The sequence below is a fragment of the Caenorhabditis elegans genome, chromosome V (genome assembly GCF_000002985.6).
Source record: "Caenorhabditis elegans chromosome V".
Lineage (NCBI taxonomy): Eukaryota > Metazoa > Nematoda > Chromadorea > Rhabditida > Rhabditidae > Caenorhabditis > Caenorhabditis elegans.
The window spans coordinates 2,052,053-2,075,843 of record NC_003283.11 but is presented as its reverse complement, the minus strand read 5'-3'; the positions used below and the strand labels follow the sequence as shown (position 1 = coordinate 2,075,843).

Genomic DNA, 23,791 nt, shown 5'->3' with positions numbered 1-23,791 from the left:
TTTCTACATTTTTTCGGTTTTTGATTTTCCAAAAAAAAATCTGAAAATTTGGCTTTTTCAATTTTTTTTTGTGGGCAAAAATCAATTTTCCCGGTATTTTATTTTTTCAAAGAAATTTATTTTTTTCCTATAAAAATCAAGATATTTTTGATAAATCTACCGTCGTCTCGTCTTTTTTTTTTGTATTTTCTAATTTTTTCGTTTTTTTTGATTTTGAAAAAAAAAATCTAAAATTTTCGTTTTCGTTTTTTTTGGACATAAATCTTTTTTTCAATAACTCCATGTCCTTCCTCTATCAAAAAATTCCTATTTATTTTTTTTTCAACTTCTCAGAAGAAATCGATGTACCATGAAAATTCCAATTTCTAAAGAAAATATTGGTGGCCGAATTTTCTATTTTTCTCGGCCACGCGTATTTCTTCTTCATTTTTAGGCGCCCTGTCCAATTATGACACAAATGGAAATTTTTCTCTCATTAAAATTTATGAATAAAAATTGCCATTTTTTCCATTGCTCTTCTTTCAAACATTTTTTTTTTTGGAAACATTTTTTCTTCTTCAAATTTTGTAATTTTTGCCCCAATAATACGGTACCCGGTCTCGACACGACAATTTTCATTTTAAATGTTCCTAAAATACTATCGAATTTTTTCGTTGTTTTTTTTTTGAAAAAAAAAACCAAAAAAGGTGCGCGCCTTTAAAGAGTACTGTGGAATTTTCATCGATTTTTTCTAATTTTTAGATTAAAATATTTTTAACTATAAAAATTGATAAATAATTCCAAAAAGTGAAATTACAGTACTTTTTAAAGGCGCACGTCTTTTTTGCATTCAAAACAAAAATTGTCGTGTCGAGACTAGTTTGTCACAAAAATGGCAAAATTTTGCGTCTGGATAATAAAACCGAAAAATTGGCGCGTTCAATTAGATGACTAACAACCTAAAAAATCTTCATGGTCAGGTAAAAAGTTCGTAATTCGATTTAATGATAGCATCCCATTATTCCTCCTCGCCAGTTTCATTGATTTTCGATTTCCTGCAGAAAACGACAAAAATAGAAGTTCACCCTGCCAAAATTTTCCCGTTAATCCCCACAAACTCATCATTTTTCGCGTTCGAAAACCGCGGAAAAAAAACTAAAAAGCTACTTTTTCTGTGACATTTCAACAAAAAAATTTCCCTTGTTTCTCCGCTTTTTTCGGGTTTTCTCTCGGTTTTTGTTTCCCATCTATTAGTTGGATTGGTTTTTGTGAAGAGCAACAATCCTTGCTCAAGCTCCGCCCCTTTTTTATTTGGCTGGCTCCAACCAAATCAAGGAGAAAACGTTGCATTTGGAACAATTTTTCTTAAAATAATTACTTTGTCCAGGCCTTTTTGTTTTTTTTGGTGACCTGGGAAAGCAGCAAAGAAAAATTGAAAAATGAGTGTGCAATTTGTCAAAATTTTGCAATTTTTGGGCGTTTTTTTTTTGGAATTTGCTGTAGGTTGAGAATATGGGAAACCTAAAAAAAGGTTTTTTTTGTTCAAATTTAACATTAGATCCAGAAAGGATTCCAGATACCCCTTTTTTTCAAAATTAACATTTTTTGCAAAAAAAAAGTTTTTTTTTTCCAAAAATCCAGATTTATCAACACAAAAAAAACAAAAATCTGTAAAAACTAGACATTTTTCATATGAATAAAGTAATATGTAGAAGTAGAAAAAACCCATTTTGAAATCGGTATGAAAACGCGCTCCATTGACAATTTAAAGTTTCCGCCCCCGAGCCATTGGTCTCGTTAGGTGTTTGGCGGCAAAAAATTTTCAGTTGTTTTTTTATAATTTATATTCAAAAATTGATTTTTTTCAAACTTTTTCCGCTTTTCAAATTCCACGGATTTCTGGCTTCCCTCATAAATTGAAATGGAAGAATTTGTCGAACTAGGCCATTTTGGCTGGCCATATCTGGAGTAGATTTACGGCGCGTTGCGTGTCGCGTCGCGGCTTGATGTTAGTTGTAAAACTAAAGGCATTTGTCCGTGTGGAGTACACGTCGTTCCGACGCGTTGTCCGGCAGCCCATTGTCAATGGAGCGCGAAAAATTCAATGAGGAAAGCCAGAACACCGTGAAATTCAAATTAATTTTTTAACCTTTTTTTGGTATTAAAACTATTAAAAACAACTGAAAACGTAACAAATATGCTTAAAAATGCCTGGCGCCAAATACCTATTATAGAAAAAATACGATCGCACAAAAATAAACAACGACGCAACGACACTCCTCTATTTTTAAGCCCCTCCCACGATTTCATTTGCACTGCGGCCGCCTCATTTCAGTGCAAATGAAATCGTGGGCGGGGCTTAAAAATAGCGGAGTGTCGTTGCGTCGTTGTTTATTTTTGTGCGATCGTATTTTTTCTATAATAACGAGACCCATGGTTCGGGGGCGGAGCGTTGAAAATTAGCCTTGGAGCGAATTTGCACACCGTTTTCTTTGTTCTGCGTTCCCATAAAAAGAGCACCGAAGAGGTCAAATAGTGCTTTTTTCGCGGCGAGACCCATCCGAATATTCTCCATGCGCACATGGTGTCAGGCTGTCCCATAACGGTTTGATCTACAAAAAATGGCGGGAATTTTTTCCCCAAAAAAAAAGTGAAGTCAGCACGTTCTTAACTATGCGAAATCAGTTGAGATCTCTGCGTGTCTACTCCCGCGTTTTTTGTAGATCAAGCCGAAATGAGACAACCTGACGCCACGTGCATGCGCCTTTAAGTACGCCTTTCAGAATCTTGTGAATCGCAACAAAAAAAGTTTTGTTAATTTTTTTTGCCCCTAAAACTTCCCCTCTCCCCTTTTCCAATTTCCTTTTTTCTCAACTTTTCAAAGAAAACCACATGTCTTTTCCATTAGTCACCTAGTTTTTTCTCTTTTCAAAATTCCAAAAAAAAAATTTTTTTCAAATTTTCAGGTCAATCAAACCTTCTGACGATGAGATGATGGGTGTCCTGGATCCACGTAGCATTTTTCTTTTCCTAGTATTTGCCACGTCAGCCACGTGGTGCCAGCATATTCACAACGACGATTATTTGACGAGGATAGAGGAGAAGCTGACGACTGATCGAGATTTTTATGATCAATGGATGGAGTTGATAACTTTACAGGTTTGATGATTAATTTGGGAAAATTTGAGGTCCTACCACGATTGAAATTGTATACAATTCGGTCCTTTTTGGTGCCATTACAGACGCGAAAAAGTGTCAAAAATACGGTACCCGATCTCGACACGACAAATGTTGTCAAAATAAAAACGGGGTGCGCCTTTAAAGAGTACAGTAATCTTGAAAATTTTATTTTTCATAGTTTTTCGATTTCAAAAAGTTTATTAATTTATTAAAAAAGCAAGTTGTGGAAAAAAACTATGAAAAGTCGATAAAAATTTCGAAACAACGAGAGTTTAAAATTACAGTACCCTTTAAAGGCGCACATCCTTTCGTATTTAACGCTCGTGGTGCCAGGATGTCCCATCACGGTTTGATCTACAAAAATGCGGGAATTTTTTGCCCAAAAAATGTGACGTCAGCACGTTCTTAACCATAGGAAATCAGTTAAGAACTTGCGTCTCCATTCTCCCGCATTTTTTTGCAGATCAACGTAGATCAAGCCGAAATGAGACACTTTGACACCACGTGTTGAACAAAAAATTGTCGTGTCGAGACCGGGCCTGGCAAAAAAATCTAAAAATGTTAACGAAAAAACGAAAATTTTCGATTTTCTGGAAAGCTCAGAAAATTAACAAAAACAATATTTTTTATTTTCCAATCATGTTTTTTGGCGATTTTCAACACTTATATTACAGGAACACAAAAGTCTAAGAATGCACACTGCGCAACATATTTGACGCGCAAAATATCTCGTAGCGAAAACTACAGTAATCCTTTAAATGACTACTGTAGCTAAAATCGGGCCCGTAAATCGATACAAACGCTACAGTATAAAATTTAAAGAATTACTGTAGTTTTCGTTACGAGATATTTTTGCGCGTCAAATATCTTGCGCAATACGCATTCTCAGAATTTTGTGCTACCGTACTATCGTTTGATGGCGCAGGAGTCGCCTCGCAAGCTGAAAAAAATTTCGCGCGTTGCAAGACCCTGAAACTTTGTAATTAATTTTTCTTCCAGAATTCTCAACTAGAAGAACAAGAAGAAGATTATCCATTAGACTACATAATGACGGACCTCGAAAAGTGCGGACCACGCAAATTCGCGATTCCGGCGATCAACGATGTGCACCATTTGCAGGCAAATTCGATAAAATATTACGCAGAGCTGGGACAACTCTCGTCGTATTGTCCCAGTAATTTTACGCTTTTGCAGAAAGGTTTGTGATTTCTGGACAAAATTATTATTGGGACGCAGAAAATGTTTATTTTGAAATCGCGCTCCACGGTCAACAGTTGGGTCTCGTTAGGTATTACGGGAACACAAAATTCTGAGAATGCGTATTGCACAACATATTTGACGCGCAAAATATCTCGTAGCGAAAACTACACTAATTTTTTTAATGACTACTGTAGCACTTTTGTCGATTTACGAGCTTGAATTTTGAAACAGTAGTCCTTTAAAGAATTACTGTAGTTTTCGTCACGAGATATTTTGCGCGTCAGATATGTTGCGCAATACGCATTTTCAGATTTTCTGTTCCCGTAATACATAACGAGACCTATGGTTCGGTTATGGATAATATTTTGGAGGCGAAATGACAGACACCCTTTTTTTCGAAAACCTGTAAAACTAGAAATTTTTATTATGAATGAAGTATTATGTAGACGCAGAAAAACCTCATTTTCAAAATCGTCATGAAAACGCGCTCCACTGACAATTTAAAGGCTCCGCCCCCGAGCCATGGGTCTCGTTTGGTGTTTGGTGGCAAAACTGTAAATTAAAGATTTTTCAACAAATTTTGCCAATTTTCAGAGTTTTTTCGTCTTTTTTGTTATATTTTCTGTTGTTCTAGACAAAAAATTAATAAAAACAACTAAAAAGGCGAAAAACCTTTGAAAATGGTGCCAGGCTGTCCCATTACGGTTTGATCTACAAAAAATGCGGGAATTTTTTGCCCAGGAAAATGTGACGTGAGCACGTTTTGCTGAGAACTCTGCGTCTCTTCTCCCGCATTTCTTGTAGATCGACGTAGATCAAGCCTAAATGAGACATTCTGACACCACGTGTTTTTGGCGAAAAAATTTGAATTTACTATTTTGCCGCCGAAATATTTACCTAGCGAGACCCAACTGTTCGGGGCGGAGCCGCGTTTCCACGACGATTATAATATTTTTGAAACCATATAAACAAAGAGCCTATACTTAAACCAAATCCCCACACCTGTCTAATCCCAGAGGCTCCACTGAGAGCACACTGCAAAATAGCTCAATTTACCCCGCCGGCTTTTAATTACCGGCTCATCTTCGAGCCCCCGGGGGGATTTTCGAACATTTCTAATGAATTCGTAAATTTCACATTTGCAGGAATTCTGGGACCATGCAACATTCGATCCTCGGAAATGTCTCTTCCATCTCTGCCCTCAATGCTCCAACTCCGTGGAGCACAACTTGACCAGATTGAGTCCGGGCAGCTGGATGAGTCGCTCGCCGACCAGGCAAGAGATATCGGGGAGAGAATCCGGAAAATTGAGGGATTCGAGAACGATTGGAAGATGATCGTGATCCTGGCCACTATTCAGGACGGAAAAGCTTCTGAAACAGGACAGACTGCTGTGGAAGTATTATCTGCAATTGAGGAGCTGTTGAAGCTGGTTCCAGAGAAGACATTTGTAGTAGTCCTACGATCATCTGGAAGCGGAATCTGGAGAGATGCAAGCCATCAGTCATTGGCTTGTAAAAGTCAGTTGGCTCAGTGGAAAGTTCATAATAAATTCAACTACAACTCGGTTTGGAATCAGGTTAGCATTTTATTATAACTTTTTAATTCTGAAAATTAAATTAATTTTTAAAAATTACATTTTCCAGGTCGAAACTATTGTCGAGAAGAACTACAGAAAACCCCAGTTCCATGTAGAAGTTCTTCCTCTTCTCAAGGACCCAGCACTAACCAATTTGCCTGATGGGTAACGTTCTAAATAAATTACAACAAAATTATTCAATTTTAAAAGTTTTCAGAGTAGATCTCAGTGCTCTTGGCTATGATTGTGCTCATTTCTCGGAACGAGGGCTCTCTCTGCTTCATCTTGCTATTTGGAACTCGCTGTTCACTCGAAATAAAGCGAGAGAATCGCAATTCCGCCCGACAGCGTCACAAGTTTTTTGTCCAGATCCTTCTTGCCCATTCTTCAGAACACCATCCAACTCCGACATGTGCATTTGGACTGGAACAATGGTGAAACAAATATCCTAGATAAAAATATTATATTAAAGAAAACAATTTCAGCCTGACGACGAGTTCTATTGGGTGGATTATTTGATTTTTATAGGAATTTGGGTCCTTCTCATGGTGCTCTTCGTGATCATATTTTATTGCATTTGCGTGACGAGAAGAGTTGCTTCAGAGAAGACACCAACGAAAGCGTTCGGAGCTAGCTTTAGCTCTATCAAATTTATTGATGAGGACGTTGTCTAGAAGCCAGGAATCTAATCTCTATCTAATCTCAAAAACGCGGGTCCCCAATCATTATTATGTGTCTGTGATTAATAAAAGTTTCTGATTTTAAAATACATTTTATGGAGGAAGCTGATAAAATACAAAAAAATTACCGGAGTGGGATGCGATGGAATACAAAAATAATTAAACTTTTACATATTTCAGACGATTGCTTAGGCAGCCTTCTCGTAGACGCGAGTGCACTTGACTCCGTTGCAGGTGCAAACGATGACGAGCTTTCCGTTCTCAATGTATCTCTCGATGCGCGAGTCCTTGCCACCTCCCTTTCCGGTCTCGATTTGGACGAGATGATCGTTCTCGATGGAGAAGACGCTCGACACCTGGAAACAGAATATATATTTAAGAACATTTTATGGCGAATAAAATTAACTAACATCACGACCGTCAGCGGTTTTCTCGTCAGAAGCGGTTCCGAGCTTCCACTTGAGGGTGTAGTTCTTGAAGGTCGAGTTGGAGTTCATGGTCCATTCGTCTCCGTTGACGGCGAACTCAAGAGCTGGCTTGGTCTTGGTGGCGATGGTTCTGATGGCCCATCCGACTCCGACCTCCTTGAGGTACTCGTCGAAGTTTTCCGAGGAAACGAAGTTCCACTTTCCAACAAGATCGGTTTGAATTGGCATGTTTCTCTGAAAAAAAGATTATATTAAAATGATTAGATGTACATAAAGAGATTATGTTATGAGAAGAGAAGAAAGAAAGTACCAATGCACAGTGCGCAGTCTTGAAGAAAGCAGAAAGCATAGTTTGGGATGGAAAACTAAATTGAACAAAACTAAAGTAAAACTGATCGATTGACTTTGAAAGAAACCTCCACGTGTCTAGCGACTATACGTAAACACAACAATAAGATAATCAACAAGTCACGTTTTATATCGAACAAAAACCTTAATTCTCGAATATTCTCGTAGAAAATTACATGGGACACGTTGCGAAAGAAGGACAAACGAGGTGTGCCGGACTGTCATGGTGGCGTGTGAGCGTAAAATGACCTCGTGTCCCTCGCAGAAATAGCATAGGTCCAGAGAAAAAAAGAGGGACGAAAAACGCGAGATGAGGGGCGCAGCGGCGGCCAGTGTTCGCGGCTCCTCTCACTGTTCTCCTATCTCTCGTGGCACATCTCGCAACAGGCATCGGACGCCCACAGTAAAAATGGGAAAACAATAATACGATGCAGCGGTGATTCAACAGAAAAATACTGTCTAAAAGCATTTGCAGAAAAAGAAAAATGAGAAAAAACGGAGACAGGAACATCAAGCAAGCCAGCCGGGGGAAACAACTTTGAATCTCAACGCTTCGAGGTGGAAATAAGAACTTCTGAAGTGAATTCGACGATTTAGAATTATTTTAGGAACAAAATGAGGTATAACTCGGCAATTTCCACCGACAGAAACCAACAGGGAGCTAAAATTTACGCTAAAAATATTTAATCAATTATTGGAAACGAGATCCAGCGAAAAAATTGCATGAAAACTCATAAAAATTGGCCAGAAATGACGAAAACAACCGAAAACCAAATGAAAAACACCGAAAATGGGCGCCACGTGGCGTGAGGGTCCCACCACGAAAGGCTAAAGGCGCATGAGAACTGCAAGAAGGTTACTGTAATTTTTTTGTTTTTTTTTGTTTTTTTTTCGATTTCTTTTTGAATTTTGCGCAAAATTGTCGAAATTTTGCCAATTTTTTCAGGTTTTTGAGTGAAAATCGATTAAAAATTGATTATATTTCAATGTAAACTGAAAATTGATCTTTTAAAATGCAAAAATCTATAAATTTCGAAGCTTCTTGCAGCAAAGTTTCGTAAAGAACGTGCTAATGCTAGCTAATGTTCTTTTCAGTATTCCCCAGACACCAGCCATATTTTTACAATTTAAATTGCAATTTCCTGCTCCCATAAAAATATATTCCGCTGAGACTTCGCCACAAATACGAAAATTTCGTATTTTGTGTGCTGTCTGCGACGGCTACAAACTACAATTGCGACGTGTTTGCGCTTGCCTTCACATTACATTCTCACTATTTCCTTCTCGTTTTCTGACAAGCAAAAAAAATCTGAATTTTTCCATTAATAGTTTTTCCCATTTCCGAATTTTTAGGAAAACTAAATTTTTGGCAATGCCTTCGGCACCAGTGAAACAAATTTTCCTTCTAATCCTCTCATATTGCCCCCATTTTATCGACTTGGCAGGACACAAACTACACATTTTCTCTGCCACACACTATTTCCCTCGCCGCTGCCGCCAAAGCTAGCCTGCGACTACATTCACCACACTCCTCTTATCATCATACATTTCCTTTTCTTTCCATCGATTTTCGCTTATTTCCTCTGTAATATTCGTCATTTTCAGATGATTACTGCAAAAATCGAAGAAACCGTGCCTTGTTCGCCGCCTAACATGGAGCCTCTCGACAACACAAGTCTTGAAGAAAGCCAGTTTCGGCCGGAGAAGAAGGAAAAGTCGACTTGTTCGATTTGTCGGGAGGATGGCGATGGATATCATTTTGGAGCAGAAGCCTGCAGAGCTTGCGCGGCCTTCTTCCGTCGTAGTGTTTCCCTCGACAAAACCTATCTTTGCCGGGGAAATAATGATTGTGAGATTACTGCGAGTGAGTTAAAATAATTATTAAAGGCCCAGTGGGGAAATTGCTCACGATAAAATAATTCAAAAAAATTTTCTATATTTTATATGATTTTTTTTTTGAAAATTGAAAAAACTCAGTTTTCCTCCTATTCGAATTTCCGCGCACTTGCTTGATTTTTATTAATTAATTTTTTTTTCTCATTAATTCACTGAGTTTCTTCGTTAATTGTGTATTTTTATCCGAAAAAGAGAGAAAAATGCAAATTGTTCATGAAAAAATCACTAAAAATGTGTAAAACCGTCGGAACTCATAATTTCACTGTTTTAAGCATTTTCAGTAATTTTTTCATGAACAATTTGCATTTTTCTCTCTTTTTCCGATTAAAATACACAATTAATGAAGAAAATCAGTTAAATAATGAGAAAAAATAAAATAAATTTTCCAATAGGGGGAAACTGAGATTTTTCCAATTTTCAAAAAAAAAAATCATATAAAACTTAGAAAATTTTTTGAATTTTTAAATCATGATATTCGGTCATTGTGACCCCATATGCATGTTTTAAAGCAATTTCCTCACTTTAAAAGTGTATTTTTACCCAGAATTCCCCTCAAATTATGCAATTTTTCCAGATATTCGATGCATGTGCCGCTCCTGTCGGTTCGCCAAGTGTCTAGAGGTGGGCATGAATCCCGCAGGAGTCCAACAGCGGCGTGACACTATTGGGAAGCGAGAAATCAAGCCAGATTCCACCGACCTCATGCAACTTTTGGGTTCTGTCGGAGATGGCTATCCTCCGACGACAAGTGCACAATCGGCACTTGTAGAAGACCTTCATCCGTCCTTCAACGATCGAATGCCGATTCTCATGAAAATGCGAGTCAACTATCGAAAAATGGACAATGCGCGGCTGGTGATACATCGAAAGGATGGGCAGAGCCTTTTTAAAGTAGGGGGTTCGATTGATTAAAGGCTTTAAAACACGCCTATGGGGTCACAATGAACGAAAATCATGATTAAAAAATTCAAAAAATTTTTCTGGATTTTATTTTTCTGGATTTGCGCTTGCACGTTTTAAATTTATTTATTTTATTTCTTATTATTATTTTCCACCGATTTTCAATGTTTTCGGTGTATTTTTGCTTGAATTTCAGAGAAAAGTCAAAATAAATGCAAATATTCGATTAAAAAGCACGCTTACAGGCGTAAAAACGAAAAAAAAATAACGCTTTTAAACGATTTCGAACCTGAATTAATTGATTTCACAGATTTGCGCTTGTAAATTAGCTTTTTAATCAAAAATTAGCATTTATTTTGATTTTCTCTTCAAATTTCAGACAAAAATATACAGAAAACATGAAAAATCGGTTAAAAATAAGAAAAAAATGATAATAATAAAATTTAAAAACGTGCAAGCGCGCTCCATCGAACAAATCCAATTGGCGGAAATTCAAATAGGAATTAGGGGAAAACTGTGATTTTTCCAATTTTCAAAAAATCATATAAAATTTAGACATTTTTTTTGAATTTTTTAAATCATGATATTCGGTCATTCTGACCCCATAGGCCTGTTTTAAAGGAATTTCCCCACAGAGCGGAGTCCACCTTCAATAAAATTGAATTTTTATTTAATTTTAGGAAAAAACGCCGAAAGCTGTGAACTACAAAGAAGCGTGCGCACAGAGCATTCGAGAAGTTTCCCTAGTTGCTGATTGGGTCGCGTGGTGTTTCGATGATTTTGTCACATTACCAATGGATCAGAAAGTATGGATAGACTCAAAAAATGCACAGAAAAACGAAATTTCGATGAAAATTGGCTAATTTTAGCTGAAAACTCCAATTTTTAAAAATTGAATTATCATCTTTTATTGCATATTTTGGTCATTGTTTCGTTGATAAGTTGCATTTCGGCTTAAAATGCCGCCAGTCAACTAAAAAACGTGAAATAAACGACCAAAAGATGCAGCGAAAGATCAAAATGAAGGATAAATTAATTTCCGACTGCTTCGAGCAAATTTCGAAAAAAAAGAAAGTTTTTTAGCAATTTTAGAAGTTTAATTAAGAAAATCGTGCACATTTTGAATCCAAAACTGGTATAATTTGTATAAAAATGGTTGGTTTCATCAGAAAATTATATTTATTTCTAGTGAAAAGCTTAAAAGCGGCAACTTTCAGACACTATCTGTAATCTTTTCAAGCTTTTCAACAAAAATCAATAATATTTTCAGGTGGAACGTACCTTTTTCCACATTTTTATATCAATATTAGCTCAAAAAAAAATTGAATTATCATATTAAAGGTGGACTACACCCTGTGGGGAAATTACTTTAAAACACGCCTATGGGGTCACAATGACCGAATATCATGATTAAAAAAAATGCAAAAAAAAATTCTAGATTTTATATGATTTTTTGAAAATTGAAAAAATCTCAGTTTTCCCCTAATTATATTTGAATTTTCGCCAATTGAACTCGTTCGTTGGAGCGCGCTTGCATTATTTTCCATAATTAATTTATTTCTTATCATTATTTCACTGATTTTCTTCATTCTTTTGGGGGTTTTTAATCGGAAAATAAAAGAAATAAACAAGAAAAATGCAAAACGTTCATTAAAAAGTAACTGGAAATGCTTAAAACTCTGAAATTATGCGATCCGACGATGACAAGCCTGAAATTAGTATTATTCAGAGTTTTAGGCATTTCCAGTTACTTTTTAATAAACTTTTTGCATTTTTCTTGTTTATTTCTTTTATTTTCCGATTAAAAACCCCCAAAAAAATGAAGAAAATCAGTGAAATAATGATAAGAAATAAATTAATTATGGAAAATAATGCAAGCGCGCTCCAACGAACGAGTTCAATTGGCGGAAATTCAAATATAATTAGGGGAAAATTGAGATGTTTCCAATTTTCAAAAAATCATATAAAATCTAGAAAATTTTTTTGAAGTTTTTTAATCATGATTTTCGGTCATTTTGACCCCAGAGGCGTGTTTTAAAGCAATTTCCCCACAGGGTGTAGTCCACCTTTAAAATAAGCACAGTCCTGCTATTTACCAACTTAAATAAATAAATTAATTTATCAGTAATTTTTTTCAGAAAGTCCTGTTCCGCAACTTCTACACGCCGTTCAGTGTTCTCGAAGGCGCGTTTCTTTGTCACATAAACGACACGTCGAACGCGTTGATATTGCCTTCTGGAGACTACATTGATACCAATAATTTGAAGAGTTTCTTCAACATTCCAGACGAGGAACAACCAATGACAGACGATGAAATTGAAAAGTAGGCTTTTTTGGATTATTTTATAAGAAGCGTTTATTTGATGTCAAAATGTTGATTTTCCGTCGAGTTACGGTAATTTCGAGTCTGTGGCCGAACTTTTTCAGTTAGTGGCCTAGAAATCCAAGTTAGGCCAAATATTGACAAATTTTCGTATAAATACTTGTTATTTTTCTCTTTTCTCAAAAATATTGAATTTTCGCCGAGGTACTGTTTGGTGGCCGAACTTTTTTCCGTTGGTGGCCTAGAAATTCGGTGATCTTTTTTAATTTTGAATTTCTATAAAAAGTAGAGAAAAAAATTCGAAATATTAATTTTCAGCTGAGTTATCGTTTGGTGGCCGAACTTTTTCACCCGGTGGACTGAAAACGTAAAAGCTCGGCCATGCACTTCCTGGTAGATCACAAGATCACAAGGCTCTATGACAAATCCGTTTTATTTTGCTCGAAAATATTAACTTTGAGCCAAGTTATTTAGCCGTGTAAAGTCGATGGCCTAGAAACACCCTGAGAAAATTCTAGGCCATCTGCTGAAAATCAATATTTGCGAAATTTTTGATTTTCAGCAGAGTTTTGATTGTTTTAAGTTGGTGGCCTAGGATTTTCCTAGGGGGATTTCTAGGTCATCAACTTCACAAAACTTCACACGGCTAAATAACTTGGCTCAAAGTTAATATTTTCAAGCAAAATAAAACAGATTTGTCATAGAGCCTTGTGATCTTGTGATCTACCAGGAATTTCTCGGCCACCAACTGCAAAAAGTTCGGCCACCAAACGCTTTTTGTTGTCGAGACACACGTTTCTCAAAATTCTACAGATTTTGCAGAATGTTCAAGCCGTCGTTCGAGCTGAATCGCCGAGGCCTGGTCCTTCCAATGATGGCCGAAAAGATTGACGTTTTCGAGTTCTTCGCTCTCTGCACTTTTGTATTCTGGGATTTCGGGCTCGACGAGCAAACCGACGATTGCATGATGATCGGAAAGAGTGTGAAGGATCGAGTTATGAAGGAGCTCGCGTTCTATTTGAGATGTGCAAAACGACTAGAAGAGCCGTCACTTCGTGTCGCCAGTCTTTTGACATTGTTACCTGCGCTTCAGGTAAATTTTGAAAAATTGCTGTATTTTTATGAAAAAAAAAGAATAAAAAATTCGATTTCTCGCAAAAAATAATTTTGTTTTCGAAAAAAAAATCGATATTTTGTTGGTTTCTTGCGAAAAAAAAAGTTTTCCATAAAGGTTTTTTAAGACAAAAAAATGTGTTATTCAGGGTTTTGGCAACAAATCTTTTTTTTTAAGAAAAAAAAAAGGTTTTTTCCTAAAAAACGAAAAAACCGATAGTTGAGGGAATTTTTTTAATAAATACTTTTTAGGAGAAAAAAAAACGAAAAAAAAATCTAAATGTTAAAGGTTTTTGGCAAAAGATCGAAAAAATCGATTTTTCAGGGATTTTGGTAAAAAAGCTTCTTTTTTTCAGAAAAAAACGATATTTTGTTGTTTTCTTGCGAAAAAAAATTTTCTAAAAAGGGTTTTTAAGAAAAAAAAGTTTTTTTCCTTAAAAAAACGAAAAAAAAACTAAATTTTAAATGTTAAAAAAAATAAATTTCCGCTTTTTAATAAAAAATGGAGAAATTCGCTATTATTTTTGGTTTTTGCGAAAAATGTTTTTTTTATTTTCGTTTTCAAAAAAAATTCAGGAAAATTTTTTTTCGGTAGTTTTAGGGCAATTTTGGTCCAGAAACGGTTTTTTAAATCCATTTTTTAAAAGGTTTTTGGCAAAAAAAAAATTTTTTCCTAAAAGAAACGAGGTTTCAGCAAGAATTTTTTATTAAATACTTTTTTTTAGCAAAAAAAATTCCGCTTTTTTTAGAAAAAAAATGGAGAAAATCGCTCCAAAAAAATTTAGAAATTTTTTTCTGTAGTTTTTGGCCAGTTTTGATCCAAAGAAAGAAGATTTCCATGTTCAAATCAATTTAATTTAATTTTTTCCAGAGATGCGTTCGTCGATTCCAAGAAGACATCGAGATAACCAACGTGTTCAATGTGTATGCGCCTCCCAAGGATTTTTATGATCTCGTTAATGGAAAATTCTGCTGACTTTCCGAATTTTGCACACATATCACCTTGAAATTCTGTGAAATTAGAATCGTGTATTATCGGTTGTTGTTTTTGTCTACTTTGCCCCCAATGTAGTTTTTAATTTTTTAAAAGATAAAATTTATTAAATATAATTCAAAATTAAAAAAAAAGCCCCTAATTCACTTCTTAAAAGCGATATGAGTTCCATCGCCAAGGTTGATTAGAGCAGAATAGGTACGGTCATCCTTGAAGATTTTGTCATTTGCCTGGTGGATCGCGACGGTGCTCGGCTCGGTTCTTCTCGCTGGATCGCACACGGATCCGTTCCAAAGACTCTGAATAATTCAAGAAATTTTAGAAAAAAAAATTTTTTTTTAATTCAGGCTCCACTACTTACATTGTCTACAAAAATGACACCTCCCTTGCGGAGCAGGGTGACAGCTCTATCGTAATAGTTACTGTAGTTCACCTTGTCGGCATCGATGAAGGCAAAATCAAAGGTTCCAGATTGTCCGTCGGCGATGAGCTTGTCTAGAATATTACAAGTGAAAACGCGCTCCACGGCACTAAGTCATGGGTCTCGTTGGGAATTTGGCGGCAAAATCAGCCATTTTTAGTTTAAAAAAAATGTTTTTAGGAGAAATTGAATTTTAAAAAATCGAAAAATTCTTGAAAACCGGGGTTTTTCTGCGGATTTCTGAAAAAATAGCAAAAAAAATTTTTTTTGCCAGAAACGCTGAAAATATCGATTTTTTGGTTTTTTTCTGAAAAAATGCAAAAAAAAAGTTGTTGCCATATTACGGGAACACAAAATTCCGAGAATGCCTACGGTACAACACATTTGACGCGCAAAATATCTCGCAGCGAAAACTACAGTAATTCTTAATGACTACTGTAGCCCTTGTGTCGATTTACAGGGGCTCGATTTTGAAATGAAAATCGAGCCCGTAAATCGACACACAAGCGCTACAGTTGTCATTTGAAGGATTACTGTAGTTTTCGCAACGAGATATTTTGCGCGTAAAATATGTTGTGCAGTACGCAGAATTATCAAATCATTGTGTTCTCGTAGTAATTGGAAAGGGTGTCAGGCTGTCCCATTACGGTTTGATCTACAAAAAATGCGGGAATTTTTTCACAACAAAAAGTGACGTCAGCACGTTCATGCGAAATCGCGAATATCGTAGATCAACGTAGATCAAACCGTTATGGAGCACTATGTCACCACGTGTTTTGAATAATTTTTTACATGTTTTCTAGTTTTTTTCTTTTAAAAAAAGCGAAAAATTGTTTTTTCACAAGAAATTCTTGAAGTATGTATTGAATTTTTTAAGTTTTTCTGCCGAAAAAATTGAGCAACTTACCAAGTCCATCCAACGCGGATCCTTCGATAGCACGAATCTTTTTGAAAGTCTTCTCGCATTTCGAGATGATCGGAACTCCGAACTTTTTATAATTAGTGTGATCAATGTCAAAAGTGAACACTTCTCCATCATCCGGAACAGCGAGAGCCCATGCCAAGGCAGATGCTCCGGTGTAGGTACCGACATCAATGACACGCCTGCCACCGAACGATCTGATGAAATTCTGTCCGAACGTGAGAACTTCCGGCGCTCCGAGCATCATAGACATTGGAGCATTGTCGAGTGTCTCCTTGAGGAGCTCAGCCTGGAGTGGCGATTGGATTGTGGTGTGCTGGAAAAAAAGAAAATAAAAATATTTTCATAAGCTACGCACTACACGGGTTTCTGGCCTTCCTCATTGAATTTTTCGCGCTCCATTGACAATCGCCTGCCGGACATGGGAAAGTCGTGTACTCCACACGGACAAATACGTTTAGTTTCGCAACTAAAATTGAGCCGCGACGCGACACGCAACGCGCCGTAAATCTACACCAGATGGCCAAGCCAAAATGGCCTAGTTCGGCAAACTCTTCCATTTCAATTTATGAGGGAAGCCAGAAATATGTGGGGTCCTAATAATAAATTTTTCTATGCAAAAATGCTGTAATTTTTCGCTAATTTTTCGTGGAAAATATGAAAATTTCATTGTTTTTTCGTTGATTTTTTCCTGTTTAATCAAAGTTTTATGAATTAGTAGTCTATCATGAAAAACATTGTGTAGAAAAATCAATAAAAGTTACAGTACCCTTTGAAGTCACACGCCTTTTTGCATTAAATACATAATTTCGTTTGGAGACCGGTAATCGTATGTTCGGGCCAAAAAACGCTAAATTTCGCAACTGGGCGAATAATGTGGTAAAAATATTAATTTTTTATTTTTTTGTTGTGAAAATCGAAAAAAGGAATAAAATTTTAAAAAATCATTTTGTAGTGGCGATTGGATTGTTGTGTGCTGAAAAAAAATATTTTCATAAGCTACGCACTACACGGGTTTCTGGCCTTCCTCCTTGAATTTTTCGCGCTCCATTGACAATCGCCTGCCGGACAACGCGTGGGAAAGTCGTGTACTCCACACGGACAAATACATTTAGTTTCGCAACTAAAATTGAGCCGCGACGCGACACGCAACGCGAAATTGAAATTGATTTTTGTGAAAACTTTTTCCACTTTTCAAATTCACATAAATTTTTAAGCGTTATTTCGGCAAAAAAAATTAAAAAAAAAACAACTGGAATGGTGAAAAACCTTTGTAATCACAATTTTGCCGCCCAAATACCTAACGAGACCCATGGTTCGGGGGCGAAGCTTCGAAAATTGGCATTAGGGCGAGTTTGCTCTGCGTCCCTATAAAAAACGAGCACCGGAGGAGGTAAAAAAGGGCATTTTTCGCGGTGAGACCCATCCGAATAACTCCATGCGCCTTTAAGTACGAGTTTTAGAATTATGTGAATTTGCAATATTGAAAAATCGAAAAAAAAATGTTTATTTTATTTTTCTTCTGAAACTTCAAGAAAATGCTTGAAAATTGGTAAAAAAATTTGAATTTACAATTTTGCCGCCCAAATTTTTACCTAGTGAGACCCAACTGTTGGAGGCGGAGCGCGTTTCCACGACGATTCACGGGGGGTTCTGGCCCACGGTGGTTCAGTTGCTAGATGGGTTCAAACGCGCTCCATCGAACAAACGTGCATAACTTGGCCAGGAAGTACAAAATCGAAAATTCATCACAAATAAAGATAGATAATTTCATTGCGGTCATTTCTTATATGCATCGCAAAATCGATTTTGTGATGGTTTTGGAGATAGTAGCCAATATAGGTTTCCAGACTGAGTATCATAAACCAACCCATCTAGTTTCTGTGCTACCGTGGGCCTTCCTCATTGAATTTTTCGCGCTCCATTGACAATCGCCCGCCGGACAACGCGTGGGAAAGTCGTGTACTCCACACGGACAAATACATTTAGTTTAACAACTAAACTCGAACCGCGACGCGACACGCAACGCGCCGTAAATCTACAACAGATATGGCCGAGCCAAAATGGCCTAGTTCGGCAAACTCTTCCATTTCAATTTATGAAGGAAACCAGAAATCCGTGACATTACAAACTACAAACTACAAACTACAAACCTCCGAGCAATACGCAATCACTGGATCCGAGCTCTTGTAGCTTTTTGCGACGTTGGACATTTTTTTTTTCGGAAAAAAAAACTGAAAATTAATTGGATTGGGGAGGCAAAAGAGGGAAGAATTTATACTATCAGATAGTCCGAGAGAACAAGAAAAAAACGATGACAAACATTGTGATTTCTGCGTCTCTTAGTGGGCGGAGCCTAAATTTCGCAATTTGGAAACGTCGTTTTTCTAGTTTCAGAAGAACAAAAAAAACATTATTTTTTTGAACTTTAGATTATTTGCGGAATACGAACTTTCTAGTGAACATGGAAAATAATAAAAATTGCAAAAATAGGTTGACTTTTATTACGTGGCCGCGGAGAGGGAAAAAGTTCGGCCACTAAAAAAACTTTTTTTTTTGAAAATCGGGGTTTTTCAAAATTCCCTTTTCAATTATGACGGGATCACAAAATTTTGAAAATGCGTATTGCGCAACATATTTGACGCGCAAAATATCTCATAGCGAAAACTACAGTAATTCTTTAAATGACTACTGTAGCGCTTGTGTCTTACGGGGGCTCGATTTTTTTTGAATTTCATTTCGAAAAAACAAATCTAGCCCGTAAATCCACACAAGCTCTACAGTAGTTATTCAAAGAATTACTGTAGTTTTCGCGACGAGATATTTTGCGTGTCAAATATGTTGCTTATTGTGCTCCCGTAATAAATTTTTAATTAGTTTTCATTTTGAAGTCAAAGTGCAAGCGCGCTCCAACGCTAAACGTTTTCGAGTTTTCGAGAATTTTTCGTCGTTTAAATAAAAGCGTTTGAATTCGTGGTTTTCCCGCCAATACCTAACGAGGCCCAACTTTTAGTGGCACGTGGTGTCAAAGTGTGTCGTTTCGGTTTGATCTACAAAAAATGCTGGAGAAGAGACGCAGACTTTTCAACTGATTTTGCATGGTTATGAGCGTGCTGACGTCACAGTTTTTTTGAGGAAAAATTCACGCATTTTTTGTAGATCAAACCGAAATGAGACCACCCCATAATTATAACATTTGGAAAAAATTGGCAAAATAATTATTTTTTGGATATTTTCCATGTTTGCGCGTGAAATTTGATGCAATACAAAATTTCGAGCTCCCAAGTGAATGCACCATATTTTACGCGCAAACTTGAGAGAACATCAGTTGCACGTGTGGTGTCAGCGTGTCTCATTTTGGCTTGATCTACGTTGATCTACAAAAAAATGGGGGGACAAGAAACGCAGATTTCTCAACTGATTTCGCATAGTTAAGAACGTGCTGACGTCACATTTCTTGAGCAAAAAATTCCCGCTTTTTTTGTAGATCAAACCGTAAGACAGCCTGGCAACACGTTTAGTTGCGAAATTTATGCTTCATCGAAGATCATACTTTCATAAAACACGATGCAAAAGCAAAAGGTGATAAGAAAATTCTTAAAGAAACTGATAACTACATATTGTCATGTTATTACGATTATCATCGCCAAATGGGAGAAGTAGAAGCTTCAGGAGCTCCAGGAGCAAACTATATACTCTACAAAACGGGGTATTACAACGAAAAGTTCAAAAATCTGCAAACATGTTTTGTGTTTGCGCCCCTTTCATACAAAGTTCTACATCACATAAAAGAAACAGAGAAAGGACAGAGAGACGCAGATAGAAGGAGATGGAAAACATATTTTGGCAAGGAAGGAAAATAATTGGTGGTCTAGAAGGGAAAACAGCTTGCGCGTAAAATATGATGTATTGGTGTCCGTGTTTGCAGAATTCAATCGACGACACGTGGTGTCAGAGTGTCTCAATTTGGCTTGATCTACTTAGATCTACAAAAAATGCGGCAGAGTTCTCAACTGATTTTGCATGCTTAAGAACGTGCTGACGTCACATATTTTTGGGCGAAAAATTCCCGCAATTTTTGTAGATCAAACCGTGATGGGACAGCCTGCGACGTGGATTGAAGGCATCAGGTTTTTCGCGCAAAATTGTTTTTTTTTTAATTTGAAAACGCGTTAAAAATACGGTACCCGGTCTCGACACGACAATTTTTGTGAAATATGAAAAACGTGTGCGCCTTTAAAGAGTACTGTAATTTGACTTTTGGAATCACAGATGTCTGGCTTCGCTCATGAATTGAAATGGAAGAATTTGTCGAACTAGGCCATTTTGACTCGGCCATATCTGGAGTAGATTTACGGCGCGTTGCGTGTCGCGTCGCGGCTCGATTTTAGTTGTAAAACTAAATGTATTTGTCCGTGTGGAGTACATGACTTCCCCACGCGTTGTTCGGCAGGCGATTGTCAATGGAGCGCGAAAAATTCAATGAGAAAGGCCAGAACCCCATGTGGAATTTTAATCGAGCTTCGATTAAAAAAATATATATTTACTGTACTCAATAGCAAATGAAAATTCCAAAAAATGAAATTACAGTACTCTTTAAAGGTGCACACCTTTTTGCACCGAACACATTTTTTTCGTGTCGAGACCGGTTACCGTATTTTTGGCGCAAAAACAAATTTGCGCGTAAAATGTGGTGCATTACTTCGATGAACCGCGTAGACCCAAATGCACTATATTTCACGCAAAATGTTTTTTCTCCGGGAAATTATCTCTCTGGTTATTACTGGAAAACCCTTCTGAAACTTGCTTAAACTGGAAAAAAAAAGATTTTTTATAATTTGGCAGTACAGTGCATTTTTTTTTTCCACTTCTACGACTTTAAAGGCGCGCGCATTTATACAAAATGGTCCCGTCATTGGTCTCGCCACGCGCTCAACAAATCAATGGGATGCGCGTGGCGAGACCATTGCGCGAAAATGCGCGCGCCTTTAAAGTCGTAGAAGTTGGAAAAAAAATGCACTGTATTTCCAAGGCCACTCCAGCAGATTACAGAATTTCCTGTGGTGCCAGACTGTCTCATTTCACTGTGATCTACGTAGATCTACAAAAAATGCGGGAGAAGAGACGCAGAGTTCTCAACTGATTTCGCATGGTTAAGAACGTGCTGACGTCACACTTTTTGGGTAAAAAATTCCCGCATATTTTGTAGATCAAACCGTATAGTGGGACAACCTGACACCACGTGGAATTTCAGCAACGCCTGAAAAAAACTTGGCCACCACTGTTTTTCTTCCAAAAGATCAACACCTTCTTCAAAAAAAAACTACAACATACATCGGAATCAACTACATCATTGTCATATTCGGGGCGACTCTTCATTAAATTTGATCAGTTTCAAAGCACTTTCTCTATCTAGTGGCGCTGAACTCTGAGACATCAGGACGTGAGAAACGCAGACATGGCAACGGCGGCGGAGACGCAGCAAAAAAGATCAACAATTCACGTAGTTCATTGAACAGATTTCGTATAAAAGGGATGGGGAGTGTTTTGGAGGGAAATTTATTTATTTTTTTGATTTTTGTGAACTTAGGCTCTAGGCCGTAGTTGGGAAAATATATTCGGATTTTCTCTAGTGCCCACTAGTACAAGTGCACCAAAACTTTTTTGTCGCTGAACTGATCAGTTACATATAAGTTGTGACAAGAAGACTTCGCCTATTGAGACGCAGGATTTTTTAGGATAGTGGAAATAGAGTATAAAATGTTTTGAAAAACCTTACTTTTGAGTTTTATTCCATTAAAATTTTACCAAAGTGTGCTACTGTATTTTCATTAGAGCGCGTTTCCACCGTATCATTTATCAGTAGAGCGCGTTTCCACATGGTTTTTCATTAGAGCGTGTTTCCACACGTGGAGTCAGAAAGTCCCATTTCGCTTTGATCTTCGAAAAATGCGGGAGATGAGACGCAGACATCTCATCTAATTTCGCATAAATTAAGAGCGTGCTGACGTCATAATTTTGCTGGGAAAAAATTCCCGCATTTTTTGTAGACCAAACTGTATTGAGACAGCCTGACACCACGTGTTTCCATAGTAGTTGAAAGTTATAAAAATGATTGAAGTACGTTCATAGAACGGGCATTAGCATAAACTGAAGTTGTAGATAAAATTTTTGCACCTGTTTTTGCTAACTTATTAAAATAATTGCTCTGTAAAATTCCCTCCAAACAGCTATTGAAACGTTCGAATAATTTTAATTTTTTAAATTTAAATTTCAGAAAATGTCTGTTGTCGCTAAGAGTTATCATAAGGATGCCGATCCAGTGGTGGCTTATTGCTCGGAGGTTTGTAGTTTGTAGTTTGTAGTTTATAGCTTATGAAAATATTTTTTCCAGCACACCGTCGTCCAAGCTCCTCTCCAAGTTGAGCTTCAAAATGAGACGCTCGCCAACGCTCCCCACGCTGGAATGCTAGGAGCTCCTGAAGTTCTTACATTTGGTCAGAACTTTATCAAAATGTTTGGTGGAAAGAGAGCGCTTGATGTTGGGACATTCACCGGAGCATCTGCATTAGCCTGGGCTCTCGCTGTTCCAGATGATGGAGAAGTTTATACGTTTGACATTGATCACACCAATTATCACAAGTTCGGAGTTCCAATCCTCTCCAAATGCGAGAAAACTTTCAAGAAGATCAAGCCAGTGGAAGGGCCGGGAGTAGAGAGTTTAGGTGAGGAATTATGGAAGCTTCTGGGTTAAGTGAGGAATTTCAGACAAACTGATTGCCGACGGACAATCCGGAACGTTTGATTTCGCATTCATCGACGCCGAGAAGACCAGCTACCCTGCATACTACGAGAAATGTGTTACCCTACTCCGCCCGGGTGGGGTCATTTTTGTGGATAACGTTAGTTTTTCCGGGAACTTCACGTTGTGTGTCTTATTTCGGTTTGATCTACGTAGATCTACAAAAAATGCGGGAGAAGAGACGCAGAGTTCTCAACTGCTTTCTCATGGTTATGAACGTGCCACGTGGGTGCTGGCTGTCCTTTTGCATAATTTTGAAGCAAACGCGCCTCATTGAGAATTCACGTTGGCGCCAACTCTCGCTATCCATTGGGCGTGAGAGACGCAGATATTACTTTTTTCTCTGGACGTGAAAAACGCAAAGAATAACCGTTTTGCCGTCTGTGTCTCTTCTTTCAACACGCTATTTTGGCTGTGGACGAGGAATTCTCCTCTTCCAGGATTTTCTAGGCCATTTTTCTCAAGTTTTCTCGTCCGCGAGAAAACATGAATTTTGAGACAGCCAGCGAGCACGTGACGTGCTGACGTCACATTTTTTGGACAAAAAAATCCCGCATATTTTGTAGATCAAACCGTAATGGGGCAACCTGGCACCACGTGGAACTTTGAAGCCTAAACATCAATTTTCAATTTCCAGAGCCTTCGCGGTGGCTCCGTAGCTGACGAGAAAAGACGAGAAGATCCAAATTGTCGTGCGATTCACGAAATGAATGACAAGATCTATCAAGACGATCGTACCTACTCGGCGCTTCTCAATCTTGGCGATGGAACTCATGTGGCTTTCAAGAAATAATTGAATATATCTAAAGAGAACTTTTTGAAATAAATAAAGCATTTTTGATCTACTATAATTTGTCCATAATATGATCCAAAAGGTGAACAGCTTTATTTACCTGCAGTCAGTTCAGAGGTGCCGTTCGGCAAATCGGCAAATTGCCGGTTTGACGATTTGCCGGAAATTTCAATTCCGGCAATTTGCCGATTTGCCGGTTGCCGGAAGTGTCCTTTGTTAATTTTTTTACAAGA

The 23,791-nt window shown here is 37.4% G+C and overlaps 5 protein-coding genes across 9 annotated transcripts; 3 read left to right on the top strand and 2 right to left on the bottom strand.

Moving 5' to 3' along the window:
• Positions 1–2,936: 2,936 nt before the first annotated feature.
• On the top strand, positions 2,937–6,706 carry Y40B10A.9 (the record flags this gene model as incomplete). 2 transcript variants are annotated; one of them, NM_071162.6, is made up of 6 exons in its annotated part: positions 2,937–3,138; positions 4,159–4,357; positions 5,505–5,938; positions 6,006–6,103; positions 6,156–6,372; positions 6,424–6,706. In NM_071162.6, 6 exons carry the CDS (start codon positions 2,974–2,976, stop codon positions 6,610–6,612), a joined length of 1,302 nt encoding a protein of 433 aa, NP_503563.1. The 2 variants fall into 2 exon arrangements, with proteins under 2 accessions (NP_503563.1, NP_001300247.1); NM_001313318.3 differs by lacking the exons at positions 2,937–3,138; positions 4,159–4,357 and having other exon boundaries at positions 5,540–5,938; positions 6,424–6,612.
• Positions 6,702–7,395, bottom strand: lbp-9 (the record flags this gene model as incomplete). 2 transcript variants are annotated; one of them, NM_001038422.7, is made up of 3 exons in its annotated part: positions 6,704–6,974; positions 7,029–7,280; positions 7,357–7,395. In NM_001038422.7, the coding sequence occupies 3 exons, from the start codon at positions 7,393–7,395 to the stop codon at positions 6,807–6,809; spliced, it is 459 nt and encodes a 152-aa protein (NP_001033511.1). In that variant the 3' UTR covers positions 6,704–6,806. The 2 variants fall into 2 exon arrangements, with proteins under 2 accessions (NP_001033512.1, NP_001033511.1); NM_001038423.6 differs by lacking the exon at positions 7,357–7,395 and having other exon boundaries at positions 6,702–6,974.
• Positions 7,396–8,993: 1,598 nt separating this feature from the next.
• Positions 8,994–14,738, top strand: nhr-86 (Nuclear hormone receptor family member nhr-86). 2 transcript variants are annotated; one of them, NM_001380613.1, is made up of 6 exons: positions 8,994–9,258; positions 9,865–10,181; positions 10,871–10,996; positions 12,329–12,513; positions 13,336–13,606; positions 14,498–14,738. In NM_001380613.1, the coding sequence occupies exons 1-6, from the start codon at positions 9,048–9,050 to the stop codon at positions 14,600–14,602; spliced, it is 1,215 nt and encodes a 404-aa protein (NP_001368574.1). In that variant the 5' UTR covers positions 8,994–9,047; the 3' UTR covers positions 14,603–14,738. The 2 variants fall into 2 exon arrangements, with proteins under 2 accessions (NP_001368574.1, NP_503561.2); NM_071160.9 differs by having other exon boundaries at positions 9,000–9,258; positions 13,327–13,606; positions 14,498–14,711.
• Positions 14,708–18,307, bottom strand: comt-3 (Catechol O-methyltransferase domain-containing protein 1; the record flags this gene model as incomplete). Of its 2 annotated transcripts, NM_071159.7 has the most annotated exons (4): positions 14,708–14,919; positions 14,982–15,115; positions 15,949–16,279; positions 18,117–18,307. In NM_071159.7, the coding sequence occupies 4 exons, from the start codon at positions 18,174–18,176 to the stop codon at positions 14,764–14,766; spliced, it is 681 nt and encodes a 226-aa protein (NP_503560.2). The 2 variants fall into 2 exon arrangements, with proteins under 2 accessions (NP_503560.2, NP_001300240.1); NM_001313311.3 differs by lacking the exon at positions 18,117–18,307 and having other exon boundaries at positions 14,764–14,919; positions 15,949–16,216.
• A 3,927-nt stretch (positions 18,308–22,234) lies between these two features.
• On the top strand, positions 22,235–23,618 carry comt-5 (O-methyltransferase). The gene is made up of 4 exons (NM_071158.6): positions 22,235–22,306; positions 22,358–22,688; positions 22,732–22,865; positions 23,403–23,618. The coding sequence occupies exons 1-4, from the start codon at positions 22,244–22,246 to the stop codon at positions 23,556–23,558; spliced, it is 684 nt and encodes a 227-aa protein (NP_503559.2). The 5' UTR covers positions 22,235–22,243; the 3' UTR covers positions 23,559–23,618.
• The last annotated feature ends 173 nt before the right edge of the window (positions 23,619–23,791 follow it).